Here is a 12,182-nt window from a genome sequence, read left to right on the forward strand (position 1 = left end):
ACACACACACACACACAGCCTGGATCTGGAGATCTGACTTCTAGTACTAGATATGACACTAGTTATGTGACTTCTAGGCCACATGTTGTCCATCTGTAAAGGGTAGAGAACTGAGGTCCTTTACTGCAATAGCAACATTCTAGAATGATGTTCTACCATGGCCACACCTGCTTTCATTTGGCTGAGAACACGAGGGATGGACAGGAGCTGTTGCTGCGGAAGGAGAGAACTCTCATCCTTCTAGTTGAGACCTAGATTGGATCTTTGCTGGCTTTGAAATAACAATAATTTTTTTGGTTTGACTTGGCAATGTTCTAGGAGTCCTGGGTGAGGAGTCCAGCCTCACCTGCTGGGTGGAGACAAGTAGAAGTCTGACCACCAGAGCTGGGCTCCTTCCTGTGGGGAGTCAGGCTGTGAGGGCATCCTGAGGAGCACCAGGAGAGGCCAGGCAGGAATTATAGAGAAGGGTGGGCTAGAGAGGGGCTTCTACCCAGAAGAACTGCCCGCACAGAGCCCTTGAGGATGCTGGGTGGTCAAGCCTCCTTGTGGACCACAGCTGGCCCCCAGGCCTTCTAAACCAGCACCAACTCAGGACACAGTGGCCAGCCTTTTGGCTGAGGGCAGCCGGGTCCTCCTCCCTTTTCTGGGTCTTGCCACAGCTCCCTGCTTGTTTTCCCCGAAATAAATGGGCTGAGCATATTGGGCCGGCAATAACCCCTTGAAATCAGTTGTTATCACAGTTAACAACCAGTTTGGCTTCAGTTCAGGCTGTTAACTATCAAACCACTAAGTGCCGGTAATGATTGATTCTTGGCCAGTTGCAGCTTGAGTGGGCTGTAAAACCCCATTAGTGAGGGCTCTGTGGAGGCAGCAACTCAAAGATAAACAAGTTGGTGGGTGCCTTGTCCCACTGCTCTAGGCTCAACTCTCATGGGTTCTGGCATGGGGACCTGCTGGAGTCAGTCCCAATGCCTCTGGCCACCATAAGGACCCGATTTCTACCTCCAGTCTACCTCTCCTGCCCCCTCTCTGGAAGGCAGGTCTGTTTTTCTGCACAGCCCATCTCTTCTTCCTAAATGCAAACATGGCATGATCCTATTCCACAACACCCAAGGACTCAGGACTCCCAGCTTGGGAGCTAAAGGTTTAGCTTTGGCCTAGCCAGTGACCAGCCTTGGCCCAGTCCAACCCCACTTTGTGGCCAGGATCACAGGCAGAGAGCCTGACATTCCACCCCCATTCACCCCCCCACCATCCCCGCCCCAGACTCCCTCCTACCCTGTAGCTTCCCCCAGGAATTGCTCCCAAACAAATGAAATGTGGGTAATTACTGGGCTGGGGGCTGGACAGGCGACCCGTGCAGATGAAAGCGTTTCCTGGACGGTCTCTCCATTTGCATGGCATCAGAAGCTGCTCAGAAGGTGTGACTTTTCCCACAGTGAGACCCTAGCTCCTTGCACAATAAAGCCAGGCTGCTCACCCAGAATTAATTAAAGGGGGAGGGGAGCAGAGGAGGAAGCACCAAGAGCTGAGGGAGCTGGTCCAGAGATGTCTAGAGCCCACTCCCCACATCCCCAATGTCTATGAACCAGGAGAACCCTACTCTATTGAAAGCCCCTCACCCTCTGCTGCAGGCCAGAGGAGGGGTGGGCAGAGCCCAAATCTTTCCAGTGAGCCCTGGAATTCCTGTTCCATTTGGATGGGTCAAATCTGGGACTTAGACTGTACCTCCAGGAGGCCCACCTGGCCAGGAAGTCTTGGGATGCCCCCACCCATACCAAGTGAGTTATTAAAGAACAGGTATATAGGGAAGAGTTTCTAGACAAGCCTAGTAGGTGGGCCATGGGTGCAGACCAGGGGCATCGTCAGAGAAGGCAATTGAAACAGCCAAAATGGAAGGTCTCAATTGTGAACCCTGGGCTGGCTCTGGGCTTCAGACCTGCTTCTGGGCCTGGACTTTCCTTAGGTATGTTGTGATGCCAGATCACTGCTCCACATACGAATATATCACATGTCCCTTCCCACCATGGGCCAGTCCTGTCTACATCTCTGCTACCATGGCGCAACCTGTCCTTTTTAGAGCTGTCCTCTCTGATGGCCTTGTCCTTTCAATATGGCTGATGCTTCTTCTTCAGGCCATGACTGGCTTGAGTTCTATTCTAGCCCATGAGTCTCCTTTCTGGTCCTCCCCCGGGACCAGTTTCTCTCCTGTTAGGCCCATCTTTCTGAGACCCACAGCCTCTACCTGCCCTGGGCTGGGCAGCCCCTGAGTGCAGTACTTTCGTTTTCAGTTCTCTACCCTGATCTCTCAAAGAAAACCCTTGTTCCAGATCCAAAGTGCCAGCAAAAGCTGTGGTTGCCCCTCAATATGCTCTTTCCTTAGGCCACAGCAGCTGTCTTTATTTCTTTTCTTTTTTTTTTTTAAGCTTGATTCTCAAAGAGAACCAGTCCTGGAATCTGGGACCCGTCTCACACGGTCTAGGCACACAGGCACAGGAACATCCTCAAAGACTTGTATCTGGATTGCCTTGCTGGTCCTAACCTGTCCATCATTTCTGACTCTGAGGTGACCTAGGGAAGTGTTAACAGTTACTCCTGTGAAGAGCTGGGCAGCCCCTCTCCAAGAGCTTCCAGAACCAGCCAAGAGCCTTTTCCACCTCTTTTCCTGCTTCTATGCTCCCAGGAAACCACTCCAGTGACAGTGATGGGAATGGCTGACAGGCAGGGGTCTGCTGGAGGGAGGCTGCAGTCAGAGCTGGTGCCTGACTTGCTGTGTTCCCCAGTCACACTGGTCAGCTGGGGCAGCACAGGGGGAGAGGCCAACCCTGCCAGATTCACTCTATCATATTGCTAATATGCAAGTTAAATTAATATTTCAATCATTTAATAGCAACTAATATACAACTACCCCCACTGCCACCCATCACCATGCTAGGTGACCTATACTGCACCTTTTTGCTCCCTGACCCAACCTGGAGGTGCAGGGGGTCCCGGCTGCCCTGCCAGTTGCTCTGCAGGTGCTGGAACCTCAGGAGTACTTCCCCCAGATTAGAGAGCCCTCCCCCCCAGGGAGCCCTGATTGGAACCCAATCTGCGCTGGCCTTTAATGGACCTTCTTGCGAGGTAAGAATACAGACGTCACAGCCAGTGGAATACAAAAATAGAGCCTCTTTTTTGTTAAAAAAAAATAAAACAAAACAAACAAACAAACAAACAAACAAAAAAACCCAACAGCAAACAATATCAACAACTAGAACGCGGGCTCCGCCAGCACCTCCCCCGCCCTTGCGGCGCAGCTCTCCGCTGACAGAGCTGCTCTCCAGTGTCCCCGGCGGCGACTGTGGGAGGGGCCAGGCAGGCGCCTATCGGGGCTCGGGGGCCCAAGTCCTCTGGCTGCCGCGCAGGCTGCGCGTGAAGGGCGGGTAGTTGAGGAACTCGAAGCGCAGGCTCTGCTCAGTGGTGTGGTGGCCGCGGGGCAGCCGCTTCATGAAATGGACCTCGCGCTGGTGCTGTCGCGTCTTGGAGCCCTTGCGGGGCCGGCCCTTGCGGGTGAAGGCCATGTACCAGCCCTCATACTTGGCATTCTGCAGGGCTGTGTAGTTGTTCTCCAGCACGATCTCCGTGAAGACACAATCCTTGCCTTTGCCGTTGCTCTGCAGGTAGGGGGGCAGATGCGGTGTTATGAGCCCCCCATGTGAGGCAGAGGGCCAACGGACCCAGACAGCAGGTGGGCACCCCAGCAGATGGTGATGGGGGCAGAAGCCCAGCCCCACCTCCTGCCCAGGCACCCGCTCTCTAATCCCTCACAACCAGCAGCCCACCCGGCAACTTCCTGTCCTCCTGGGCAGCAGTGACACATGGCTGTCTACAGAGGGGCTGGGCCCACGACAGAGAGGCAGAGTGAGGGGCCCAGAGCCTGCCTGCTCTGGCCTCCTGCCCACCAGTCTGGCCTGGGCTGCATGCGCTTCCCCACCTGCTTGCCTCAGCCCCACAGGACTCCAGCTCCCAGCCCTGGGCAACCACCTTTGGGGGAGGGGAGCCTGGGAGGAGACTGAGTCCCAAGCCCCAAGCCTAGGAAGCTGGGGAGCTCGAGGCTGGAGAGGAGCCGTGACTAATGGGGCCATTTCAGAGCTCGGCTGAGGGGGCCGGGCCTGCGGCTTACTGAACATTCCAAATGCTGGTACCATGTAATTGGACATAATAGCAAAGCAATTTGGCGATTTGTTAAAAAGATATATGGAATTTACCAAACCCCCCCCCCAGCACCTTCCCTAGGCTTCCTCCTTCGTCTTTATAGTTTTTCCTCTCTTAAGCAGTTTCCTTCTTCCTTACCCCCTACCCCACACCCAATCATTAGGTAACCCCAAGGTGGCTACGTTTCTCTGCACACCTTGTTGAGATCACAGCACAAGAATGTCCTTAGAGGAGCTAAACCAGCCCAGGCTGCCCCTCAGGCCCAGGGCCCACCTCCCTCCAAATACCTCACCTTGGCAATCAGCTTCCCCTTCTTATTCATGCAGATGTAAAGACCTGTCTCTGCTCCACGGACTCGAACCCGGCTCCCAAAGGTATCTGTTTCCACGATGAGCTTTGCTATCAGAGAAGGTGTGGGAAGGTCACTGAAAAGCCCCTGACCCCACCCCACCCCCAGAATCCATAGCCTCCCCCTCTCTGGTCCAAGGACTTGTCACATCCCAGCAGCAACTGCTGGGCCAGGCAGGCCAGGCACTCAAAACATGGGCTCCAGCCCCAGCCCAGCTACTGACATGCTGTATATCCCTGAGATCTCTTGAGTTGAGAAGGGATGGGATAAGCGTACAAACTGGGTTCCACAGAAGGGACTGGGATCATCGAATTGAAAAAGGTGCATCTCTATTCCTTCCATTGTCTTTTCAAACCAGACAGTGATAACTTGTATGTTAAAGTTCCAAGTAAAATTTAATCTGACCAGAGTTCCTTGGCTAATCAAAAGATCCCTAAGGATCCCTCCAACTTAGATTATTTTGTGTACATGCCTCAAGGTTATTATGTGAACATCCAGGTGTAGTGGTGACCTCCAGTCCTGAAGCCAAAGGTAAAAGCATCCTCTCCTGTTCCTGGCATGTTGGTTGGAACTCATAGGCTTGATTACCCCTGCCTCAACCCTTTGGGCAGCCCTCTCTGCTAAAAGATGAGAACAGTTCTCCCTACACACAGCCCAAAGCAGATTTTCAGAACCTCAAACACCAGCTGGGAGGATTTTGCCTGCATCTTTCAGCTTCCCAGCCACCAGACCACAGCCCCAAGTTCCAGACAGCAACAACTCAATCTTTTCTCTTTCAACCTCCATCATAGCTGGGCTTCTCACCCCTGTGACCAAATTCTTTCTGGGGGTGAAGAGGAGAGAGACTCAGGCAGAGCTACTTGCAGTCTAGACAGCCAGAAGCAGGGTCTGACTTCTGTGCCTTGTTCCCCACCCCTTCTCCCCTTAGAGAGCCAACTTACCCCAGAACCCATCCACATTATCTTTTCATGCAACTGCTCTCTTAGAAGCTATCCAAAAAGAGAGCAAGGGCTGACCTTGCTGATGGGACAGAAGGGGCTGGATCTTCTGCCCTTCCTATGGCAGAGTCCAGCCTTTTGTGACATGGCTCATTCTCTGTTCCTGAAACTAGTACCAGAGGTGGGGGAGCACTGAGGTCAGCAAGGCAACTCACCCTGCCTTCACTATGACTATACACCTCTTCACATAGACATAGAGCTGGGAACCAACCAGTGGCCAAAGTCCCCAGTCTGGCCCCAAGTCAGCTAGGAAATCAGCTGTCATCTCCTTCTGACCACTTCATCTTCAACCTTGCCAGTCTGCTCATACCTCTTTGGGTCTGCCTTGCAGAGGCAGGAACATCTGCTTTTTAGGGAAGGATACTGGCTGGAGAAGGGATAGAGGAAACCACTCTGAAGATTCTGGCTAAATGGGGTAGATAGGAACAGAATGGGTGCCTTTATCCCTTCCTAAACCTCTAATGAAGTAATTGGGATCTCTCCATTATTCTTCCCAGACTCTTCTTTCACCTTTTTCTATATCTCGGCTCTTGGGACTTCCCACTCCTACTCCTCCCTTGCAGGCAGGAACCAGGGAACCATGGGTCTAACGAGAGAGTAAATGGGCAGCAGACTTCCTTGATGTCTGATTGGCCTTCCCTCCCCAAAATCCAAGGATGCTGGGCCATTTGCTCCGATGGAGTAAGCCCTGAAGGAGCCAGGCTTTCGTACCCTTCCTTGGAAGCTGAGAAGGGCAGCAAGCAGCCAATTTGGAGGGACAAAGGGCCCGTAGGCCAGCTCTACCAGCCCAGCGGGGGAGCTTGGCCACCGGGCAGGCTGCCCCCACCCCCATCAAGAAAGCTCTCACTCTCCTTCCCGAATGGATCTGGAAGCCAGGCTGCAGTTCACATCGACTTTCCCAACTGAGCTTTTGGAAAGCTTAACATTTTCAAACCTATTCTTCCACCCCAGTGACAGATTTATCCCAGGAAAATTATGTCTCCTCCTCCAGCTTTGAAGGGAAGTCAGCTACGTTGATGCAGAAAAAATGCAGCGAGACATACTCGATCCCCCAAACTGGCTCGAGAAGAGGAGAAAGTATTCAGGAAATGTTAAAAAAGGTGAAAGTAAGAAGAGTTTTAATCGCTCTGCCAGACGCGGGGGTCTCTCCAGAGATTCATAGAGAACAATCTTGAACCTCTTTTTTACATTTACAGACTTGCAACTCCTTTCAAACTCCACATCTGAAAAAAGGCTGGTTCTTTTTCTGTTTTATATCATTCTTCATTTTTCTTCTTAGCTCTTAAAATGCCTCACCTTTTTATTACATTTTAATAGAGTCTTCCTCTCTCCTTTCATGCTTGTTTAACTTGGTCATTATTTAAAGGTTTTTAAACTCACAATAATCACTCTCTAAAAACAACACCAGCTGCCCAGAGGGCTTGCTTTTCTCTTGGTACATCCAGGACTCTGGAAATTGGCTACGTTTCAAGGCAGGAATATTGAATGTTTTAGAAATCAATCAGTCCTCAGCCTCTCTGCCGGCAGTAGCTCCCTCTACTCACCACCCAACAGGGAGTAGGGAACCCTGGCCACAGTCCACCGCCACCCGCTGCCTGCTGCCCCACAGCCTGCCTGGGTTCTCCGCAAGTGGAGCAAGGAAGGCCCCTTTCTAGGCTTAGCCCCCAGTGTGTAATTGACCCTTCTGATCAAAGTATTTAATGGTTCACAGTATCTCCCTTTTCTGAGCTAGGAGAGCTAGAGGGATTTCTCTCCCTTCTCTCTCCCACTCTCCTTTTGTGGGCCCTGGCGACATATCCTCTTTCAAGAGCTTCCCTTAAACGTGGGCCCCCTCCCCCTGAACCCCCAGCCTCCACCTGCATCTGGGGAGGGGTGCATAAAGGGGGAGGTGTAAGGGAAACTCTTGAATTCATTCATCCGCTGGGCAGGGAAGGGGGCACCTGTGGGCTAAGTCCTCCCCAGGGTCCCTTCCCCAACACTGTCTCTCCAGCTGACCCACAAGACACCTTTTGGTTCTAACCCCTACAAGCCAGCCTCTGGCCAGTACAGCTGGGGTCACCACCTTCCACAAGCTACTTTCATTGAGGTGGTGCCACCAAAAAGTCTTACCAAAAGGATCCCCGTCTTCTGCCATGGCGTTGATGCGCTTGTTGGCCAGGACCTGCACGTGCTTCCCGCTGGTGCGGCTGTAGAGCTGGTAGGTCCGAATGAGGCGGCGGCTGAGCTGATCCGTCACCAGGCTCTGCTCCCTCACATGCTGTGTAAAATTAGGTGAGGACTGAACAGTTACCTTTAGGAAATTGAAAAATACACAACACGCCATTATAATGCTACTCCGCCCAGGGGCCCGAGTGGCCCCCACACCCCGGCATCCCCCTCCTGCTGCACCAGGCAGCCAGCAGAAGCTGGGGGGATCCCCCCCAAATGCCGGCTCAGGCCACCAACCCCCACCCGGGAAAGTCACCCAGACCCAGCCCGGGATGGGGTAGAATCTGGACCCACCTGTTGGGAAACACCCTGGGGCTCCCGGCCAGCTCGGAGCAGGGAAGCGGGCACCCTGCCCAGCGCAGGCCCCCCGCCCGGGCCTTCCTAGAGGAGCAGGGTGCTTTTAAGTATGGAGGCAGCGCTACCCGACCGGTGACATTTATAAAGACAAATTTACAGAGCAAATATTGAGCGCACAGGGCCTAGGCACCCCATCATTGGGCCAAACCAACCACAAGTCTCCCCAGAGGGCCGCCGAGAGGGTCCTTGCTGGATTCACCTGGACTTCCCTGACAACAAGGGTCCCCTGGCTCCAGCTGCCCCCTTCTTCAGAGGCCAGGTGTGGCTTCCAGTAGAGTTCCCGTCCACCCAATCTGGCTAGCGTATGTGTAAGACAGTTCTATACTCAAAAAATCTTGGGTTCCAGCCTTGCCACTCACTAGCTGTGTGACATTAGGCAGGACACTACCACTCTGTTCCTTAGCTCCCTCCTCGGGCTAGTTCGGGGCTGGATTTCTAATGTTTCTTCCATCCCTGAAGCGCTGGTCTTGCCCCTGCCCGACTTTGCCAGTCGGGTTCCCCGCCAGCCCGCCTGGCCCCCGCCTCTGCGCTGCGCTCCTTACCTGGGCTTGGAGGCAGAGAACCAGCAAGTGCAACAGCCTGTGGGAGACAAAAGCGGGCGGGAGAGAGGCGCAGGGTGAGCGGAGAGCGCGCGGCGGGCGCAGGCCAGGCTGGGGACGCGGGGGCGGCGGCGGTACTCACAGGCAGCTCAGCGCGGAGCGGGGGCTGCCCATGGCGCGCGGCCCCGGGAGCACCGAGAGCCCTGACGGGATCACGCCGTCCCGTGGGCGGTCGCGGGGGACGTGCCGAAGGGGCGGAGGCCGAGGAAGTTTAGGGTGCGGGAGCTCAGCTGCGATCCCGACGTGGCTCCGCGGGTCCCGTGGAATGTCTTGCTCGCCGCGCCGCGCTAAGTCGCTCTGAGCCGCTGCCGGAGCCGGTGACCGCTGGCTGCTCAGGAGCCGGAGCAGGCGGGAGGGTAACGGGCCGGCGGGGTGGGTGGGTAGGTGGGAAGGGAGGGGGAGGGGTGGGGCGGGGGGCGCCGCACCGGGAGCGAGGGGGGAGTGCGGGGCGGGCGGCCGGAGCCCGCAGCTCCCGGCTGGGAGCTGGGGCCGGGTCGCAGCCCCGGGCGGGGGCGGGGCAGACTGGGGCGGGGCAGCCCACGGGTCTGGGATTGGGGGTCTGGACTAGGGGAGGGGTCTGGGGACCCGCCAGAGGGGCGGGGGAGGCTAGTGTGGGCGCCTCCCACTATCCCCTCGCGCTCTCCTGGGGCATGGATGCGCTGGGATGGGGGCGCCCAGGGCAGCCTCCTAGTTGGGGTTCCTGGGCCCTGGGCTTGGCCCTCCTGGACTACCCGGTGCGCACGAGCCTGCTTCACGTCTTGTCAATAAGCCACCTACTGTGTGCAGCGACCAGGCTTGCTCTTTAGAAGAGGCCGCTAATAGAGGAATGAATGGTTGTGTGCCCATCTCTAGTAAAAGAACATGTTTCTGTGACTGGGGGCCTGGCTCTTGCATCTTTCTGCTGTGTATACAGCCAGTCTCACCAGTTTTTCTCAATCTCCAAGAGGCCTTAGAGAGAGAAATGCCTTCCCCTACCCCATTATCACCATCACCCCCCCCACACACACACCAGCAGCCTGAAGCTTGAGAGGAACCAGGAGACACCTACATGGAAGGAGGATCCCAGAGGTTCCCAGCAGTACTCACAGCCACTGCCCCCCACCTAAAACTCAACAGGCACCGGGGGCAAAGAACTATTCTCAGTAGCATTTCATGGGGAAAGGGACTTAGATGAAGGCTGCCCAGCCCTTTCCCCCTTCAAGTTCCATTATTTCATTTAGCAGGTATTTACACTTGTGTGCTAGGCAAGGACTGGTGTCTTGTGTCAACTGAGGGGTCGTGTGTGTGTGTGTGTGTGTGTGTGTGTGTGTGTGTGTGAGAGAGAGAGAGAGAGAGAGAGAGAGAGAGAGAGAGAGAGGAACTTGTCTAAGCCTTTCCCAGTTCCTCACCTCATTGCTTCCCTCCTGGGACTTCTGAAAACCCTGAGCCACCATTCTGTTTCTGTGGGAGCAGCCTGGGTGGGCAGAGGTGCTCTGAGGAGCAGGTGGAGCCATTGATCTCCTACCCAGCTGCTGTCTTTATCCACAGCCTCCTCCCCACTGGCCCTCCATGACCCTGTGGGTAGGGCTGGAGGGGTTGGGGTGGTCCTAGGAGGCCATCAGGCTAGAGGGAGGCAGGTGGGCCCTTGTCCAAGCACAGCCAGGTTCTGCCTATAACCTTTTTTTTCTGTGTCCCACATTTCCCCATTCCCAGTCATACATGCAAACACTGAGCAATATATAGAATGGAAAAGAGAGAGGTTCATTTTAATACCTCATCCCTCCTCAGAGAAATAGGCTTCCCTAGCCCACTTGTTGTTCCCATGTAGGAGTCTGTTCACTCAGTTCTTGTTCCCACAAATCCGAAGGCAAGGACCATGTCTTACTAGCTAAGAAAGCTCATGGCAGAGCTAGGCAGAGTTGTTCTGCAGTTAGTGTTCACTGCATGAATGAATGAATAATGAGGAAACTGGCTGAGCATTTAGACTTCAGCCCATAGGCAACTTCCCAAGGAGACTTGCCTCCTCACCCCCACCAATAGAAAATAATCATGAGCACCAACATTTACTGAGCACTTGTATCTTCTAAGATCTTGGCAGGCACTATCTCCTTTAAATCTCACTAGGAAGTGGGCACATTAGGGGGTGGATAAATCAGATGGGGCTCTAAGGCCCACAACCCAGGTTGGCCCTTTTCTTTTACTGTGCTTGGTCTAGGGACCATGACTTCTTGTCTGCCTCCCTATCTGTGTTGCTCAGAGCAGGCAAGGGAGATGTCTGATCAGTCTTAATACTACTCTGTGTACATAGTAGGCCCTTAAAAGTGTTTATGCATATGTATTAGTGAATGAATGGAGAAACAGGGAGCAAGGGATGGCATTTTCTGAAAATGCCTCCTTCCCACTATGAACTCAGTCTGAGAAAAGAGCAGGAAGCAGCAAACAGGATCCAGGTTGGGGTCATGGCAGCCAGCCCACTTAGTAGTGTGTACATTGTCCTAGAGTCAAAACCAAAATCATTCTGAGTACCTGCCCTCCATGAAGTGGAGGCAGAGCATCTGGCTCAGATCAGCATTATGCCCAGATTTTGGAGACCCCAGAAGGATATTTGATTTTGTGGTGCTGGGTATGGAACCTGGGGCCTTGAGCACGCTAGGCAAGAACTTGATGGCTGACCTACACCAGTACCCAACCTTGCAGAAGGTTCTGAAAGCTGGATGGAACCTCAATGATCTTCACCTATCTTCTTTCTTCTCCCCTAGAGGAGATGGGCATCCTGGGTCCTAGAGAGTCCCAAGTTAGGTTTTAGTACCACTCCTAACCTCTCCTACCTCCTGTCGAAGGACCAAATTCCTTTACATTTGGAAACTCTCTTGCATCCAATTCATGGTGATTCCTCTCATCTCCCAGAAAGTTTGTGACTCTGGGGACAGGGGCAGAAGGGTCATTCCTGCAGCAGGCACCCTGTTAGGCTGGGGCACACCCTTTGACTGACAGATGCAAATGTTCCACTGGGCCCCAGCAGGCCGCTCTCTCCCTCCCTTCCTTGCAGGCCTCCCAGCCAGCTCCCTCCTTCCTTTATCTTATCAAAGCCCCGTAATTACAATTGCTATTTTGTTTCCTCGAATCTGCAATCAGAGCTCCCGGGTCCAGATGAGGGAGCGCCTGTCAACCTGATCGCTGAGTGACAGCCTGGTCACCTTTCCCCGCAGCCCCCACACTCTGCAAACAAAAACACACACACGAGCGTGAGCATGCTCTCTCACACACGCTCACACACTCCCTCTCCTGAAAACACAAACACACTCTTTGCCAACACGAATGACTCCTCTCCACAACCCGTTCTCTTCGTCCTCTTCAGTACCCAAATGCACCCCTTGCCCTGCGACTGGCTCCAGGGCCCTTCACACCAGCCATGTGGGCGGCCTGGAGTGCCAAAGATTCAAATGCAAATCACCGAGACAGTGTCCTGTGCTTTGCAAGTCCCCTGGGAGGCTTAGC

General features: G+C 54.1%; 1 protein-coding gene across 4 annotated transcripts; it reads right to left on the reverse strand.

The window, feature by feature from the left end:
* Positions 1-3,362: 3,362 nt before the first annotated feature.
* On the reverse strand, positions 3,363-8,819 carry Fgf8 (fibroblast growth factor 8). 4 transcript variants are annotated; one of them, XM_026407923.2, is made up of 6 exons: positions 8,788-8,819; positions 8,649-8,685; positions 8,044-8,130; positions 7,651-7,798; positions 4,487-4,593; positions 3,363-3,653 (listed from the first exon to the last, which is right to left on the reverse strand). In XM_026407923.2, the coding sequence occupies exons 1-6, from the start codon at positions 8,817-8,819 to the stop codon at positions 3,363-3,365; spliced, it is 702 nt and encodes a 233-aa protein (XP_026263708.1). The 4 variants fall into 4 exon arrangements, with proteins under 4 accessions (XP_026263708.1, XP_026263707.1, XP_026263710.1 ...); XM_026407922.2 differs by having other exon boundaries at positions 7,651-7,831; XM_026407925.2 differs by lacking the exon at positions 8,044-8,130.
* Between the last annotated feature and the right edge of the window lie 3,363 nt (positions 8,820-12,182).

Source organism: Urocitellus parryii, chromosome 5 (assembly GCF_045843805.1).
Source record: "Urocitellus parryii isolate mUroPar1 chromosome 5, mUroPar1.hap1, whole genome shotgun sequence".
Lineage (NCBI taxonomy): Eukaryota > Metazoa > Chordata > Mammalia > Rodentia > Sciuridae > Urocitellus > Urocitellus parryii.